At 39.9% G+C, this 19,402-nt stretch overlaps 2 protein-coding genes across 4 annotated transcripts; both read right to left on the bottom strand.

Annotated features, from left to right (window-relative positions):
• Positions 1 to 1,024: 1,024 nt before the first annotated feature.
• LOC145455285 (uncharacterized) lies at positions 1,025 to 16,462 on the bottom strand. Of its 3 annotated transcripts, none has more exons than XM_080333235.1 (15): positions 16,320 to 16,462; positions 13,259 to 13,321; positions 12,335 to 12,517; positions 11,595 to 11,678; positions 10,654 to 10,716; positions 10,498 to 10,545; positions 9,808 to 9,909; positions 9,080 to 9,142; positions 8,696 to 8,827; positions 8,203 to 8,274; positions 6,807 to 7,025; positions 5,860 to 6,029; positions 5,037 to 5,233; positions 4,071 to 4,182; positions 1,025 to 2,128 (listed from the first exon to the last, which is right to left on the bottom strand). In XM_080333235.1, exons 1-15 carry the CDS (start codon positions 16,390 to 16,392, stop codon positions 1,970 to 1,972), a joined length of 1,740 nt encoding a protein of 579 aa, XP_080189361.1. In that variant the 5' UTR covers positions 16,393 to 16,462; the 3' UTR covers positions 1,025 to 1,969. The 3 variants fall into 3 exon arrangements, with proteins under 3 accessions (XP_080189361.1, XP_080189362.1, XP_080189360.1); XM_080333236.1 differs by having other exon boundaries at positions 12,341 to 12,520; XM_080333234.1 differs by having other exon boundaries at positions 12,335 to 12,520.
• Positions 16,463 to 16,480: 18 nt separating this feature from the next.
• LOC145455287 (transcription initiation factor TFIID subunit 9-like) lies at positions 16,481 to 18,258 on the bottom strand. The gene has a single exon (XM_080333237.1). It carries the CDS (start codon positions 18,188 to 18,190, stop codon positions 17,648 to 17,650), a length of 543 nt encoding a protein of 180 aa, XP_080189363.1. The 5' UTR covers positions 18,191 to 18,258; the 3' UTR covers positions 16,481 to 17,647.
• Between the last annotated feature and the right edge of the window lie 1,144 nt (positions 18,259 to 19,402).

Consider the following 19,402-nt stretch of genomic DNA (forward strand, 5'->3'; position numbering starts at 1 on the left):
GCACATATACATGAATATCCGTCTTTTCAAAAAATATTTATGGGCGTTCAAAATTTGTTGCCCGAACGTGTCATCGGTCCCCACCCGGTGGGTCCAATGACACACTACCCGGGGACCTATGACACATATACCCCAAAAAACTCAAATGTGACTACTTTTCTTGCTCAGTATTATAATCTAAGATACAGCAAGCCGAAGAAGAATGTTTGGTCGCAACTGTCAAAAAATAGAATAAATATTAACTCAAATGTTGTCATAAAATCAGGTTTCGATTTAGGCTCGAGCTTATAAATTTGAGGGTACATACATATTGTCCGAAAATCGACAGTGTGACTTCCAAATACCTCGTTATAGCGATAAAACATCATATGCAATTATTACATAAAGATTTTCTGTTCGTAGACATGTTTCATTTGTTTCATGATTAGTATGCTTGATTATTTTGCTTGCTTTGGCTATTGTATCATCGGTCCCCACCCTACGAATTTTATACATGAATCGAAAAAAAGTCCACTCAAGGAAAGTACTGAAAAAAATAATACTTGCCATTATATAGCCTGATACAAGCCCTACACTTCACAATAAAAATGATTGCTGGTTTGTTCGTGTTGAAGGTTACAAAGAAAAATGTATATGTCGATATAAATTTACTTTACACCCCCTAAAACAAAAATCATCTGTGAGAGACCCCATTGCTCGCGCACGTCGAATTTTTTTGTATGTGAGGAAAGATTTTGCCAGCATGCAATTGTAGACAAGTTCACGGAGTGTAATCATGGAATTATCATCGAGAATTTTCAAAGTATTTTCGGTCCCAGTGATCCATCGGTACCACATCTCCCCTAACTGGGAATAAGCTGCTCCGGACTCGATCATTGTTAACGACCAGTTTGCAAAGCCGGCATGAAACTGCAGCCGTCAGTCACTGAGGCTACACGCACACACTGACTTCACTACGCTCACAGAAGTATCGAAAGTCTGATCAAACCCCGTATCCAGCATCAAGCATTCTAAAGAACGTGCGCACTTTCCGCCATTCTTTATATTTCAAACGAAGTGAAAAGTATTATAAAAAGCGGCAGGAATATGGTCAACAGTGAAGTTGAATCCCACACACCATTACTATTCTCTTGCTGTTATGTATTCACCGCCGTTGGCAGGTAATGTAAGTGTAAGTCGTTGGCTGGTAGCCGAGACAACAGCAAAGTTGAAATACGTACCTTTTATGCTACCACGAATAATACAAAGCCAGTACTACACTGCATTAAAGATCATTCTGCAATTTTTCGACCATGCAGATTTCATTACACTCTGACAATATCGTGATTTGATCACAATTTCACAGATGTCATTTCCACTAATAAGAGCAGTTTGTACTCGTGTTCCTTATGCTACAAAACAACCAATCGAGGTTTCAGGCCTCCACAGCAAAAAATCCTATCGAAACTGTAATTTTTGTAGATAAACAACTATCATCAGCAAGGAGCGTGTAACTTCTGTACTCAAAAAAATCACGTCTCACTACTCTACTTGGATGATTAGAATCTAGTGGGGCTGTGTACAGTGACTCGAGTAGAAGAGCGCGAGATTATTATTTTGGAGTACTGGAATCATACCCTCATTGCCCCTAAGAGGTAATAAATCAACCCAAATCATTGTCACAAAGTGCAATGGTCGAAAAATCACAAAATTATCTTTGTTGTGATGTACAACTAGCATTGTGTTCCTTGTGGTCGCACAAAAGCTGCATATCTGAACTCTTACTGGCCTTACTGGTCACAAGCGCTACAAAATGCCGCCATACGCCGCAACCAATAGCAATCCAAAAACGGCAAAGAACTCGCATTCAAGCCAACGCCACAGTCAATATTTAGCGATCTCAGACGCAAGATAACTTCACCACCGGTGAATCAGCGCTCGGCATCGAGCCTGGTAAATGGTTCCATGACCCAACGTAGCGGCGACCCTATCAACTGAAGGCCAGTCGAAACTTGCTCTCGTGTTCCCTCTTCATGTGGTCGACTTGCTTCGTCATGTCTTGCACCTTGTGATGGAGCGAAGCGGAATTGCTGTCCAACCATTGCAGAGAATCCATGTGCGCAGAAAGTATCATGCCGATTTGATTGATCTGTGGTACAGATTGCAGAAAACATGGAAGACGTCAGTGTGCGCAATAGTTTTGCCACGGTTTAGAACAGGGGCGGGCAACTTCTCCAAGTCGGCGGGCCGGATATAGGAAAATTAAGTACTTGGCGGGCCGGATTGCTGAATTGATACATTATTCGCCCATTTATCTACGTATATTAGAAAATAAATCGTATTTAATGAATGTATTTTAACGACAGCAATGCAACTTCAAAGCCATTTCTCAACAATAATGACGAAGACAATGTGGATTTGAGAACAGCACTGTCATACAGCAGGGGTGGCCAATCTTTTTGCCAGTCACGGCTGCATTTCGACTACTCATGTAGCCTACGGCCGCATTCCAGGGAATAGTCGTAATGAACTAGCAGGACGCCAAATACTCATGTTAAAGTGTCTATGTCCATTTCCGGCAAACTCCGTACTAATCTATTAAATAATATAGGCTGTTCATAGTCACGACAAGCTCGAAAATTTTTTCAGATTCATTCATGAATTTCGTCATTCAAATTAGTAGTTCTACATATTATTTCTCATCCCATGTGATCAGATTCACCGGTAGAGTTGGTGGAGGGTCGGTCAGGGCAGGCCAATTATTATTAGTCACTTTGTTGCATGCTGTTCTTTGCATGTCTTGACCTCCCGTCAGGATTGTCGATATAGTGAGGAGAACACGATGCAGAGTTGGTATTTCTATGTGTGTCGCATCTGTTTACAACTGTACTGTGGGGCTCTGATTGCAAAGTGCGCAACTATATCAAAATCGAAAAATGAAGTCGTATTGAATCGCGCGCTGCGCGAAGAAACTTTCAAGAATAATTAAAATCTGTCAAGAAATCGGGAGTCAATTCGTAAATTCAAATTATACGTCCGACGGCCGCCAACACCTACTAATTAAATCACGTGTCCACGGCCGCACAAATTTGCTTCTACGGCCGCAGGTTGGCCACCCCTGTCATACAGGTACCACCATGTCTGCTTCTCTCTGATCAATCAACACACGGTACAATCCTTCATTAAGATTTCAAGGCGTTCAATAAGCCCGGTACCCCAAATTTACCAAGATATCACTGCATTGGGGTTAAGTAGGTGACGACATAGCGTGGTTGTTAAACTGTGCGGCCTGTCTATCTCGATATTGAATTAATGCCGGTCGCGGCCTCGAAATTTGAAATTGGCCCAGTTACGACGCTTCCCCAGCACGAAAAAACACTTTTTTATGCTTTTCACACAGACAGGTCATGAATTAAATGCACTGACTTTTCGAATTGGCAGACATACAGAACGATATCTGGATTCTCATCGTATCGTACAATAGAAAACAGTGAACCTGCGATCTCCCATCCCCGCCAATACAGCAGTGGTTCTTAACCTTCAATGACCCAAGCAAACTTTACTCTAATCTGCGAGCTTTCCGGGAGTTACAAAAATACAAATCTACATTATACATCTGCATACACTATAAATACATTACTGGAGCACAAAGTGGACTGTGCATCAATGGAGTGTCTATATATCGAATGTAAACGTGGAATTGCAAGGATCGATTTTTCCGCTTCGATCTGCTGGGCTGAGGAAGGAGGCTGGTGAGTTTCACGGTAGCGAATAGAGGATTCCTGGCAATGCTACATTCGTTGCCGTGAAAACATACAACTTTCAGCCTCGGTCAAGCAGAATATAGCAAACAATCAGCCATTGCCAGGCCATCTTTACATGTGATAGTGAAAAGAACAACACCTATAAAATCTGGTTTTCACACCCAACGAAAACATTGAAAATCGGGTTGACTCCTGCTGTTCTCTTTCAGAGAGAAACTTGAATGCGAGGTTTCGCCCAGGACAGCAGACATCGGCCCTAATGTTAGTACCGGGTTCCCCTAATAACGAATAGAAGCTCGCACCATGCTGAAAGTAGCAATGACTCACCGGATTGCTGGAGTCGGCAGGGGCGCTCGTGGAATTGATGTGCTCGACCACTTCGCGCAAATCCAACGCCATATTCTTCAGCTGACTGTCGATATTCTCGGCGAGGTTATACCTGAAAGATGGCGAGCTAATTGCATTAAAACAAGAGAGCAAACGAGGTATCTTCCCTGCTAAAGAGTACTCCAGTATGTTTGACTACGACCAGCTCTGTTAAGAATAGTTCTAAAATTTGGCCAGGTGGCTTCAATCCCCGGCCTACCGACCAAGAAGCGGGACTCATAACCAATACGCCAGTGGTTCTCAACCGGGGATCCCTAGGGGTCCGCGAAACCTCCGAGGCAGTTTCGCTTCATAATTGCAAAAAAACCTCGAACTCTCATAAAAAGAATGGCCGCGTGAGACGGAACATTCTGCTGTGCAAGCTCATTTTAATGGTCAAATTGTCAATAGCCTACTGATACAAACATAATACTGTTTAGAGACGTTTTGTGGTTGCGGTTTTTGGAAAAAATTTGTTTGCGAAAATCCATTTTCTCCTGTGCTACATATAACAGGTAATCCAGAATAACTTCAAGATCAGCTGCTATATAGTTATATGTTCATTAAAACTATGTTTTGGTGCTAAAACTCAATCTCGGTGTCATATATGTTGCAATCGTACATAAAGTCACCACCCATCTTTCAAAGCGACAGCGCGGGTTTGCAAGACATGAACGCGCATTTCAAGAAACGCAGCTACTGAATTCGCTTTGAAATAAAAAACATCCGTCCCAAATTCTACAGTAACAGTATTTGTTATTTTTAAGAAAAGTCATTTCGACGCCGTTCATCGAGCATAGAGTTAACATTTGCACAAGACGGATGGCGATTGCACGGCAATTGCGCTAAATTTGAACTAAGACTGGGGTGTCCATGAAGACAAAAAGGTTGAGCACCATTGCACTACGCCATCTCGGTCAAACTCACGTTCTCTCCCTTTTCACGTCGGCATGATGCGTGTGCACGGAAGAGGCGAAAGATGTCATTTGCTGCTTCACGTTCTCTTCCAGAGGCTTCAGCAGTTCTTCCAGCTCGTCCTCTTGCTTCTGTATGAACTCGAGCTCGGAGTTCAGTCGCTTCTGACTGAGCTCAATGTTCTCAAACTCGGTATTCAGAGCTGTGATCTAGAACCCAAAAAATTACAAAATTTCAAGGCGAATCCACAGTATACTAAGCATTCCTAATAGGATAACAGCCTGAGAGAGTTATTCAGCAGGCAATATACATGAATAATTTTCAGAGGTGGTCCAAATAGCCAGCGTTGGTTCCGAGTAGAACAGTGGTTCTCAACCTTTTTTTAAACACGCCCCCCTTTTTGATGGTGAAAAATTTTGCGCCCCACTTATCGTCATATCACAAAATCCCACCGCGATGCAAGCAACCTCAACAGATTGTTTGGTGGTATGGAAGGTTATGAATGTTTATGAGAGAATAAAAAAATATGAAATTGGGTCTATATAGAGAGAAACATGCGTGCATTAGAGGTAAATCGCACGAAGCACGAAATATTTTTTCAGGTGACCGCTTCTTCGCGCCCCCTTCAGATGTTTCACGCCGCCCAGGTTGAGAACCCCTGGAGTAGAAGTACAAGTGAGTAGAAGTAGAGGTTACGTATCAACTGTCAAATATATACATAGGCGACTTCCAAAATTTCGATATTTTCCCTCCCTCCAATGGCTAATACCGATATTAGGCTTTATTAATGACCATATAGCTATGCTCCCAGTCCAGGAACTGTGTTGATCATTACCTTGTCAGCATTTTCCACCAACAGTTTGTTCCACGCATTGACTTGGGTTGCCTGGTTTAAAAAGAGTTTTTCCTGCTGTTCCAGATCTGACATCCAAGTGTTCACTTTTGCTTCCAGGTCGGAATATTTCATGGTGGGCGTGGCAGTTGTGGTTGTGGCTGTTGTGCTGGCTGAAATTAACATGACCATATTTAGAATATCGAATAATAATCTGTATTGAAATAAAGACGAATCTTTTGGGCTGACACTCGTCAGGGGTAGTATCAGTATATCATGAAATTCTAAATTAGACACAGAACACAGTATTGTATTTATAATCAAAGAAACGGGCCCACACACATCACAAGCATTACAGAGATTTATAAGATCCCTGATAACAAACATACATAGCTTCACCTCTGAGCAGGATTGTAATGACTCGAGCCGTGATATTAGGGTCAATTTGTGTATTGACTCGACTTGTACTCGAGTCATTGCGCAGACTCGAGACTAGGACACCTACGACAAGTTCGTTGCAAGTTTCGAAGAATAGCAAAGTTCCAACATAACTGGTATTACGTCTATCATGAACCGGTAAATAAATAGCAGGGCGAAAAAGTGCTACAAGTGAGGAAGATTTGTATTAATTACCAACGAAGCAGAGTTGTGAAAAGTTGGTAGAACATGACTTGAACTTGAAACTGAACATGAAACGCAATTACTTGGACTCGACATCATGCGTTTTGACATGGATTTGACTTGAAAAAGACTCTACAGTCTACTTGAATTGAGTGAAGACTAAAAAGTAAGATTGACTTGTGACTTGGTTATAACCCCCCTCCAACAATGCGTGCCTAGAACTCGATAACTGTTTGCAGCCCGCAGGCCCTAGTTTGCCAGTCTCTGGCTCAAGATAGTTTCTGTGAAATACAACAATTATCAAGAGAACTCGTACATTCATAAATTACCTGACGACAATGCAGTTGCACTGGACGACGTTGGAGCTCCCAAAGAGAAACCTTTGCCCAAAGATCCGATGCCGCTGGTCTTAGCTGCGGTCGGCGCCGTGGATGCTGTTGCTTGCAAGGTTGTCTTCCCGCCGAGCAAATCTTTCCCCGTGCCAAGCTTGAAGCCAGTGGAGCTAGTGGCTGCGGTCGAGTTTTGAGAAGAAAGCCCTCCGAATCCAACTGCAAAATCATATCACTATCAATATAGCAACAGAAATTGCTGTGAAGTCATGAAATATGTTTTTCTTTTTATCTCTAATGGCCAACACCGATATCCGTTTCAAAGTGTGATAACCCCCTGGCATTATCAGAGAACCGATAATATAACAAACAATCGGGCTCTACGTACAGTGTCAATGGAGATCAGACTTGTACAAACTATAAATCTACTAAGCTGACTGTCATAATAATGTGGATGAATTAAAAGTTCGAACATGCACCTCTTTGCGACCACCACTAAAAATTATTTTGCAGCCTACTTTCCGACGTGAGGAGGCCTTGCTGAGAGCTGATCAAAGAAATTGTGCCAAGCCCCATTGCCTATGTGACTATATTATACTCGGGAATGGTATTGCTATAGATAACTAACCTACAGATAGATACGCAACTCCTGGTGGTAAAGCTTGGGCAAGCAGCAGCTCTTATTGTAGCGTAATTGGTTGTGCTATAGATGTCAACCCCAGTGCTGAAATTTTATATCACTGCTGTTAATCGAAAGCTAGTGTCACACTGATTCCGAAACTACAATTTAAGGTCTGGTCAGGGCAATGGAACCACATCGAAACACCCCTCAAAGTCTGAAAACCGGCATTGTTCCAACAATGGAAGCTTCACAACACAATGAACATATCAATCGCCAATTTCGTCAAGCGATTGTTGGGAACAATGCCGATATTCAGATTGAGGACTGTTACGGGGTGGTTCCATTGCGCTGACATGATTTTAATTTGTGTTTTCGGAATCAGTGTGACACTAGCTTTCGATTATGACCAAGTATATTACATTTCGGCGCTAGGGTCGCCAGCTATAACACTACCAATCATGTTGCTTTTAGATTGCTTAGCAATAAGAGAGACTGCTTGCCCAAGCGTAACGATTGTAACGACTACATGTAGGTTAGTAATCTATAATATTACCAGTCATATTTTCGATAAAAAAACACCGCAAGGTATCAAGATACCGGAAAACTTGAAAAATGATTAAGCGCCTCATTCACAAATATCTGCAGGAGCTTACAATACGTCAGTGTTAGGATACTGTGGTGACCGAGGATTTTTGTCAAGAAACTCCCACTCAGTTGTCGAAAATGCTCCAAATCTCGTGTAAAAATACTAATAAGGGACCGAACAAAGAGTACCTGCACCGCCAAGTAGAGAAGTGCCAGATTGCGATGTTGCTGTAGCACCGGCTGTGGATTTTGTAGGAAATCCTGCAAAGTAATTGTAATTCAGCAACAGAATTATACAATACATACACTAAAAACAAAACAATAAACACATTTAACGGAATATAGACAATATCTTACCTTTCAAAAGCTAGTGTCTAGGGTTGGAATTGTTTCAATAGTTATAAAGAAATGAAGTAGCCACAAAATATATAATTGAGTAATAAAATTCATGTTGAAATTAACCTGTCTTTTAATATAGGGTACAAAGTTCTTTTGAATGCTCTACTAGTTGCTGACGGTTACTCCTGGTCCTGGTGAGTGTCATCCAAAATATTCGAGTTTATTTTGATATGAATATATTATTCAACTGTATACTGAAGATATGTACCTCCTAGAGACTTCTTAGCTACAAAATGAAATTAAGCCCTAAAGGAAACGCAAAGAAGTACATATTCCATCTTACCAAAACTGGCACCAGGAGCAGATGATGTGGTGCTGGTTGCTGCAGCCCCGACTGAGAAGGTAGTTGCTGACTTTTTCGGTTGCGATAACGTGGGAGCGGCCGTGGATGACGACGCGCCACCAAGGGAGAATCCTATAAAAGCAAATATCTCCTTACAATGGACCAGTCTGCATAGACATATGCGTGAGGTCTTGCAATCTATGTTACATGCAATGCATACTGACAACTACTCTTCGAACGGATATGATGGAAATGACGATGAGTGCATGTGCATTGGTATGAAGAATTATTAAGATAAAGTCTAGGCTGCGATAGGCCAAAAAGGCACAAAACCCAGAAGTGACGAAATCAAGACTCTTGAATTCAGAAAATATATTTACTAACCAGTCGAAGCAGCAGTTGTAGGCGTCGTGAAAGAAAATCCAGATGCCTTGCCAGTTGACGATGCTGTGGAAATGTTTGGATTAATTTTACATCACATGTTAAATTAACAAGCAAATGGGAAGAGCAATCTGTGCAAAAGTGCAACCAATAAAATGTCGTAATGTTAACTATTTCAACTGAAGTATGCCACAATTTATGTTGATGTAAAAAGTAGGGTTGTAACTTACAAATAAGCTACGGCATTTAGTGAATTTTTGTGTTGAACTGGATAGTGAAGATTTTATGTGTTTTAGATCAAAGACTCAGAGTGCATGAGCAGATATGTGGAACTTCACTATATAGGCCACACAAAATGTCTGGAATTGAATTTACGAGAGACAGAAGGTCTGATAAAAACGCAAGTCCTTATCCATTCACAATGATATCATCTTTACAATACTACAAGTAATGTAAACCTTGAGAATTAGACTACTTAAGAGTGAAATACTGATAATCTAATTCCAATTGAATTTGCGAAATGTTTTTTATGCTCTAATTTTAGTTTTAATGCCTGGTTTTCCTCCTTCTTTTCTCCTTTTTTAGCTCTTATGTGGACCAATCACACCGAGTCAGTTGAAACATCATTGAACTTGACGATGTATTTATCAAAGCGCAAGAACCATGACCCCGGTTAAACGGATATTTATTACTCAAAGTAAACCAGAGAAAAGTACACAAAGAAAGCTCACCTGCAGGCGCAGCAGTAGATGCTACGCTGAAGCCACTGCCCGGTTGTGAGAAGCCCGCAAAACCACCTCCCAAGCTCGTGGTACCAGATGTACTTGAAGCACCTCGAGTATATTACCAGTATGAGCAAGCTTCATTGAAATTAGCAATCTGCCATCTCTATTAGAGTAAATTGGTTCACCATTTCTAGCAAATGATTTAATTTGTTAACATTAGCAAACATTTTGGCCAAACCAAGCTGCTATCGGTATATCACATTCCAAAAGCAGTGGTTCTCAACTGGTCAAGGTTACCTTAGGCGGTCCCGGGTTCCCTGGAGGCCATGATACACACTCAATCAATACATATGATTTGACATAACACGCCCGCCGTCAACTTTATTGTTTGCAGCTAATTAGGCCCGATTAGCAGTCAATTGCGACTGTTGCGGGTGGCATGTCACGCTGATTTGCAACAAAATGCTTTAGTTTTGCGTGAAAAGCATATTTTATTAGTATTGTTCTTTTAACGCTATTAATACACGGTTCATTTTGTGTCGGCAATCTTTGGCGATGTAAAAATGATGTGTTTTGCGGTGGATTTTTGCGAAAATTTAGGGCTTGCAGATTAACGCAAGTGTTCCCCTGGTCAGCAAATGTTAAGAATCGCCCTCCAACAGTCAATCGACTATCGCAATTACAAATATAACTAACCTGACGCAGTGTTCGATAAGAATCCAAACCCTGTGCTTGAAGTCGTGGCTGAAAGTTAACAAAACCCCAAAATAAGTGGCAATCGCAATGACATCTCTTTTCATCAATAAGATTACAGTACGCGGCATTCAATGTTTCAAGACATCTAATGCTCACCTGGTGCTTGTTTCGTCGCACTAAAGCCAGACTCTCCTCCACCTCCAGATTGAAAAGAAAATCCTACAAAAGGAAAAACAGAGAAACCTCAAAAGAAGCAAATCATTTAACCAAAAGTCGACGCGAACAAACTAAGAATTCGGCAGGAGTCACTTGACACAGATCGCTAGCCCTAGGATATAGTTTTATTAAGCAGTGGCAAAGCGCAATAGCTGAAAGAGGTTTAATTAGAGAATGGAGCAATGCTGCCCAATCGGAAATCCATATACTGCACCTTAGATTACAGCTGGGCACAAGAATTCACGTATGGACGGAGTCGAAAAGTGAGTTGTCACTTTAAGAGAGAGAGATTTGAGAATCGAGATGTCACCGAAAGTGATTTTGATCCTAAAATTTATCCATTTTGTTCACTTATATTTTGGAGATTGCCATACAGAGGCTAGCTATGGTGCCCAATGGTCATGAAGATTTTGTCCATAATAACGAGTGCCGACAAAACAATTTGAAAACAAGTCGGAAAATAATCAAATATAATTTAAAGGCCACTTGTGAATAATTTCTGGTAGAAAGCAGATTTTAATGTAGTCAAATATGAAAATTTATTTCTTAACCTCACTGAATGATAGTAGACGTGCACTGATGCAGAACTTTTGAACTCGGGATATATCAAGTCGCTAATGTCAAAATTCATCCACGGATAGTTGGGTAGGCACTACCTCTCTCATTAATTGGGAAATTCAGGTAGTTTGAATATCATTTTATGAATTCAATGCGTTTCTCTTGTAGCCTAACAACACTGAAAGAGAAGCCATACTGAAATCGTAAGTGCCAGGATAATTTTAGTCCGTGGTTCCGTATAGGCTATTCTCAAGATTGGTGAAGTGACTATCACGATCTTCACAAAAATTTGGAAAAGCCGTCAAGACTCGCTAGTACCGTACCAGTGGATTTTGGGGCATTTGAAGCTGCTCCGGAGAGAAAACTTCCAGTACCGAATCCGCTGGATGCAGTCGATGAACCTAGACCTGTAGAAAATACACAATAGCACTTGGCAGTCTATAATGGTTAATAATCGTGAAATCAATGACCCAAATGCTTGATGAATCCCATTACCACATCTCATTGGGACGTCTAATGATAAAAAAAAACAAGCCCGGGATTTTGGAATTAAGCTATGCCCCTCTATAATGAAGATATACTGGCATAATGCTGTAATGTACTTTATTACCAGCTGATGTATCACGAAACCGAATCAGTTAGGCACACACCATAATATCATCCACATAACATTGTCCGGTAGGCGATAGTCAACATAATTATGTCAATTGCGTCGATAAACCTCTATCATAATTATTCTGTACTAGAGGTTGGAATATAGACTACCTTGAAATTTAGTTGCGTCAATGAGACTCAGAATACTCCCGATGACTATTTAGTTCTTTGAAGAGCTAAGACGGGAGCCCGGTTGTTACATTATGAAATATATTATCAATTTGGTCATGTAAAGAAAATTGGATTTCAAATATCCTTCTACTTTACTTCAGACTAAATAGTCCAATGTAGCAAAACTACGAGGTAGGTCTAATCAATGAAATTTTTGATCACAGCTCTACAAGAGAATTCGCGACAGCAAGCACGATATTATAGAGAACTTTGTCCAATTAAAGAATAAGTCTCGTACTAATACCAGAAGTTGCTGTAGCTCCACCGAAGAGTCCAGGTTTAGGAGCTGAGGTTGACTGTACGTTGAAAGAAAATCCAGATTGCTGTGACGAAGCGGCAGGCTGAGAGAACAGTCCAGTCGTTTGAGCGGTCGATTGTTGCGGTTGGGAGTTTGTAGCGGATCCGAAGAGCGAAGGTGTTGATGCTAGAAAAATCGACAATTAGCAGAATTCAACCGGCAATTTGAATAGTGACATGCTTTGATCAGCCACTCTAAAAAGGAGGCCTTGAGGTGTTCAAGAATATTGAACATGGACAGTAGTAGGGCTGTTCAAAAATAAATTTTTCTCATACTTCACTGGATACTTGCTAAAATTTTTAGGTTGGCTAGAAAACGCAGAATACATAATTTGGTTCAATTCCTACCGGTAACAGCATCGCTATGAGAGAAGAGGCCAACTTAAAAAAAAAAAATTCTGTCTACCCCATGAAATTGTTAGGTTGCGTAGAGTAACGATGCACACCAAATATGGCGCAATTCCAACTCGTGGAGGCAAAGTTACTGCCGTAGAAAAGATTGTACCGGTATTTGAACAAAATAGTATTTACGGTGGCCACTGGCCAGTACTATAATAAATATAAAGCGACCCCCACAATAGGCCCAAAGCCTACAGAATAGTCATGTTCCAGAAGTACAAAGTTATTTTGCAGGACATGTAGCTGGCATTATTGCGGTCACAAAAACAAGCATATATATTTGAACTTTTTAAGTCATTATTCCTGGCATTGCATCATAATAGGCGGCATTCGACTACTCTGCTCTAAGCTTGATAGGCCTACCATACTAGTAGAGTTTGATGATGGCATTTTGGACAATCAAAAATAAAAGTCGATAGAAATCGATTACAGGCACCTACAAAAAAGCATTTGCAATAATATATACCTTTGCTAGCCTGTGAAGATCCAAACAGCCCGCCGGATTGAGTAGCTCCTCCAAATGAAAATCCTGTAAAATTATGAATAACAGCAATGAACTTGATGGTGAATGGATGTTCCATCAATAATGAAAACAATAGTAACAATGTGTCATGTGCATGTCTTATGTCCCGACCTAATTATAAATTAAATCACTTCTCAGAGGCAAAGAAATTCAAAGGACTACATGTTGGACGTGGGTAATATCTGCACTGGGACAATAAAGGTCACATTGACAAACTCCAGGTGTCACAGTATATTGTCACCAGAGTTGGATCAATTGTAATTTGTAATTGAGCTGAATGTAATTGATTACATTTTTTCATGTAATTGTAATTGAAGCATTTCTATTTTGAGTAATTGTAATTTGATGAAAATTTTGCTCAATTACAATCTCAATTACATTATAAAATAATCAATTATTCAATCATTTATTCGTCGCACCAGTGAAAATCCGGTACGAACCAGGATGATGACGAGGGGCACAGGCCTTAGTAAACAGTCATCACATGTAATAACAATAACATAATTAGCCTATTTACATGGGTGTTCTATGAGTGCTGCGTTATAACTAGATAATTCAGTCACGCTAAACTGTTTCCCATATTTCAGTAGCAAAAGAAAACTTTGTGAACTACGATATAGGCTAAACCAGTGGCTCTCAAACTGGGGGCATGACCCCTTGGGCGGCGTGAAAGCATCTGAAAGGGGCGCGACGCTCTAGTGAACTGAAATCTTTTCCGCGCTTGGCCCAATTCACCTTCGTTTTATGTTATTGCTCGGTGTACAGTCTGAATTTCGTATTGGAGAATTCTCTCATCAACAGTCATAACCTTCCATACCATCAAACTATATGAAAGGATTGCTACTTTTCTGGTTTCATTGTGTGCTACGACGATAAGGGGGACACGAAATATTCACTGTCATAAAGGGGGGCGTGTCTAAAACAGTTAGAAAACAAGTGGGCTAAACTAAATCTTACTATTTGAAAAAGGGATAAACAGCAAATAAACTCTTCTGAAACCTGTGCTGAACCATTTCCTAAACCTCGGTCAAAGTTTTGTTAAATCTCTGACCAGTACAGAATCTTGTTGCAACAATTGCAAAAAACTTCATGTTTCCAACCACGGCTTCACCAAACTTGATCATGCGTTTGTAGAGATGTTATCCCAATCTTGGCCAAATTTACTGGGGCCAGAATGTTTTCGCACCCTAATGTTCATCAAATGCAACCTTTAAGTTTCCGAGCAAGTGAAAATGTAAATGCGAACCAAAATATTGTAATTGGGTAAGATTATGTCAGGTGCTCCAGAAAAATCTAAAATGTGCCCCCACAATCTCAGATTTTCATGAAAATTGGTAAGCCTGGAAAACTTTTCTTTCTGATATCAGAAAAACAAATTTTATAAAAATCGGTCAAGTATAGCCGAAGATGTGGACGTTCAAAAATTGCGGTTTTTGTGCTCGCTCAAACGGAAAAAACGTCAGAAATTTACACATGCAATTTAAATTTGCTATATTTTGGTCAAATTAGGGTCGTTGAGGGTGACACTTTCACACTTGTTGATTTACATCATACTTGATACTTTGTCATCTTCTTCGACACATGGGGTTGCATAGTCTGACCTTCAACCCCATGATTCTGTTCATGTCTTCAAAATCGCTGACGTCATTTTTAATTGCAAATATATTTTGGCTAAGAGGTGGTGTCATCAAGTGTAAGGTGTCATTGGAAAGCTCTTGACAAGGACTATCAAATTCAACAATAAAATTACTGGATATTGGATATTTCGAAATTCACAATTTTTTCAACACTTGTCTACCACAAATTTTTGTTAATGTGACGATGAAATATCCACTAATTTTATTGTGGATTTTGAAAGTGCTTTCAAAGAGCTTTCCAATGATATCTTACCCTTGATGATACCACCTGTTAGCGATGAGATATCTGCAAGTAAAACTGACGTCATGCAGGAGCGCCTTCAAAAGTTATAAATAAAAGCATGGGTTCAAAGGTCAAGCTAGGCAGCCCCAGGTGTCAAAGAAGGTGAAAATGCATTAAGTGTGCTGTAAATGACCAAGTGTGAAAGTTTCACCCTCAACAGCCTTAATTTGATCGAATTATGGCAAATTTAAGTTACATGTATATATTTCTGTCATTTTTTCCGCTTGAGCGATCACAAAAATAGCAATTTTTGGACGGTCATACCTTCGGTTCTAGTCGACCTTTTTTGATGAAATTTGGATTTCTGAAATCAGAAAACAAAGCTCTGTAAGCATGCCAATTTTCATGACGTTTCGAGAAGGTGTGGCATGGAGCACCTGAAATGTACTGACCCAATTGCTAGTTATCAGGAGGGTATTTCCTTTTGCAATTACTTCAATTTTACGCACCTTATCGGCATCATCCTTATCGCTGACGCCTTACCAATTACATTTCATTATCCCGCCCGACTCAGCTCTGAGTAGCTTAATCGTTTGATTACATTTCATTGACTGTCCTGTAGCCTATTCGCTGTTAGTCGCTCAAACCTTTGGATCTTAACAGTGGCTTGAAACATTTTTCTGTGCTTGCAGTTTTCCGTACTCATGATTAGGAATAGATCGAATACGTTTGAGTTTTTTTCAATTAAAGGGTATTCTACATATCATGAATGAAACATGAATAGCTTTAGATTGTTCCTAATTAAGTCGCTATGGTTGTGAAAGAACACCTCTTTAGTGAATCAATTACCTGTTTAAAAGTAATTGTAATAATTACATCTTTAAGAGTGATTGTAATTTGATATTTTTAGCATCGGGTAATTATAATTGTAATGTAATTGAAACATGCAAGGAAGTAATTGTAATTGTAATTGAATTGAAATATTGTTATTGATCCAACTCTGATTGTCACTGACAATTATCCTACAGAAAACGGAAGCAAGACAGTAGACACACAGGTTCAACTAGTGATGACAGTGATATTTCAAAGATATAGAATATAGAAAAGCCTACTTCGATATATATATCACAGTTATATACAGTACCTGTTTGGCCAGACGTTGTAGACGCAGCCCCAGAACTAGTCCCAAATGAAAATCCTGAAGATCCAAAGCTCATGATCTGCTTTTATGCTCAAAACCAAAAGAAGTAAATCGTCCGTCACTGAGTATAAGGAGTATACACAAACGATGTTCGATCACTAAAATCTGGAAAGTATATTGAAATATATTTTAAGCATATTCAAAGACGGGGATCATCATAGAATAGGCGTAGATTTCAAAAACATATGGACCGCAAGACAATACAATAAACAAAATACAGCCACAGACATGAAAAATAATTTCAACATGTTCAAAATAAATTTGAAATATTTCATGCGATCACGGTTACTTCTAAACTGACCCTAATAACAATTCACATTCAGAATATCATGGAAAAATGTATGTAGACCGATAACAGATTAATTGAATATCAATTGTTCAGATCCGATGGCCCCTATAATGTCACGATCTTTCATCACTTTTCATTGGAAAACTTGTGATGATGTAGCATGTCTTGTTCATTCTTTTCAAGGCCTTTTAGCTCAACAAATGTTGTGCATGATCAAGCAGTAATACCTGTGCATACGACAGCCGTACCACGAACTGCAATCCTACATGTTACAGCAACCAGTGAAAAGAATTCATTAGATTGCAGATGCTGGAGTGGGAATGAGTGTAGCAGCTAAACGAGACGAACATTATTGTATGTTGAATGGCTAGGCTGTTATACATTGACCCAGATCTAGTCACTTTCACTTGCAAACATACGAAAGACATTACATCAAATTCAGTCCCGTCAAGTGAACGGAGATATGAATCAGAATTTACGGTGACCATCCTTAACCGGCTGGGGCCAGCGCGTTTTTCCAAAATAATTTACTCTACTTTTCAAAATGCAAAACACTACCTCAACGGGATACGAAATCAACCAGTAACATATCGTTGGATTCAGAATTTCAACGCATAACCAACTACGCCACGAAGATTGACAAGAGGGTCAGACTCCGTGTTTATGGTGAAACGCTCCACCATGTTTTGATGGTATCAAAATCGCAGTATCGAATTAGTTGAGCTAAAGCAGTCACTTATGGTTTGTTTGAAAGATGACTGTCGCAGTGAATAGCATCTACCTATTCGCACTGCCACTAGGTATACGTTGTGTGTGAGCGCCCTGTAACGAACAAACCAAAACTGGTCTATTTTTACAACAAGGTTATCTCATCTTCTTTATTATATACACGATCGGTTGCCCCGCTCTTGTCTAGCTTCGTGGCGTCATGATGAGTCAAAATCAAAGTAACAGGAACTGGTCCTGTTCCCTATCAATGAATTCAATATTCTTCATCATCTCGCCACTTCCTTTTCACACCGACTGTAGACTGTTTTCCAGCTGCATTACGAAAACTTGCGGCTTCACTGGCAGATTGCCAATACGGTTTCTTGTGCATTGAGGATTGATCTTTCAATCTGTAGTTGACCGAGGTGAGACAGTAGCGATCGGGAGGCAGACGCGCGCCCGTGTAATTTTTCAGTGTTGGCAGGGTGGTGGTATTTTTCTGCCTAGCAAGGTCAACTAGAAAATCTTTCGGGGGCGGTGTTGTGAAAGAGTGATTCAACTTCGTCTGTATTGCTAATTTGATATCTTCTTTCGATATAACAGAATTCCCGGCGTGATTCGAGTATAACTTTGCGTCTTCAAGTATATCTGTTATGTAGCGGTATGAAAATTCGAGTAAATGATTGATGACTCGTGGTTCATAGTTTGCGACTCCAGTTTCTTTTAAAATCGCTGCGATGGTTTGAGCATCCTTCGGCATTGAGTTCCCTTCCTGCGAGTCGTTGCTGGTTGCTGTGTGACTTTGACTATCTGCCATGCTTTATGTGCTAGTATAGACTACCGGCATGGGTCTATGAATCAGGAAAAATAACGTGGTGAAAAATCAATTGAGAATTACCAACATGACAATTTGGTGTACACATATTATATTATTAATATGTGACATTATATATCATCAGGTATTCCAGTCGGAGAGCGCAGAATGGACAGCTACACTTACTTTGTTTCGACTGCTGGCGCAGAAGTCAAAATACCTTCTTAATATTTATAGCATTAGCACATCTGAATTTTGATCACTGGTCCTTTTCTTGACAAGTGGTACCGATGGTTCACCTATCATTTAGCGTTTTAATATTGCTTATTCGCAGTTGTAAGCACAAATCTCTTCATCCACACAACGCCTAAAAGCGCTGAAAAGCTGGAATTCAATGATTGAATGGTGCAGGACTGTACTGCCTATCGAGCTAAGCGATGACATAGATGACAGAGATGAGCGGATTTGAAATTTCTATGTCCTAATCCAATAAAAATCCTAACCTTAAAATCCAAATCCAAATCCTAATCCATAACTTTTTCTTATTCAAGTCCATGTCCAATCCTAATCCGATTCCAACTGGAAATTCAGAAAAAATACTAATTTATGCAATGGAGGGATTCGAAAATTTTCTTTCACAACCCACGATTCACTTGATTCAAGATAACTTGGTAACCCTAAGTACATTAATAACTGATCGGAATAAAGTTTGTCGCCATTCGCCACTCGACATTTCCATCTCCCAGAAAATTCCATTTGTGTGCCTTGGAATCAACTTTTATCAAAATACACCAACCAAAACTCTGTCAACAAAAGGAGTTCGTGTATCACCTAAAAATAGTACATTGAACGCTCTCTCATTCGAAATTTCATGCTGGTGACGTCATATTTTGTGATACGATTGTTGATATACAATGTTCTTTCCAATTCTCTACTAGTTGCTGACGATTACCCCTGACGAGTGTCAGCCGAAAATATTCGGATTCATTTCAATATGAATATACTATTTAATCCCAGAAAATAGGTAAATCCAATCCTAATCCTAATCCGTTCTGAAAAAAATGTCTAATCCAAATCCAATCCAAATCCGACGAAATTTCACAAATCCTGTTTTTTCAAAACCTAATCCTAATCCATGCTCATCTCTGATAGATGAGTGGATTTCGGTCGCAGTATAGATAACTAATGTAAACTAAAGTTTAAAACTAAGGTTTA

This window comes from Botryllus schlosseri, chromosome 14 (assembly GCF_051294905.1).
Source record: "Botryllus schlosseri isolate E-star chromosome 14, Bs_hap1, whole genome shotgun sequence".
Classification (NCBI taxonomy): Eukaryota; Metazoa; Chordata; class Ascidiacea; order Stolidobranchia; family Styelidae; genus Botryllus; species Botryllus schlosseri.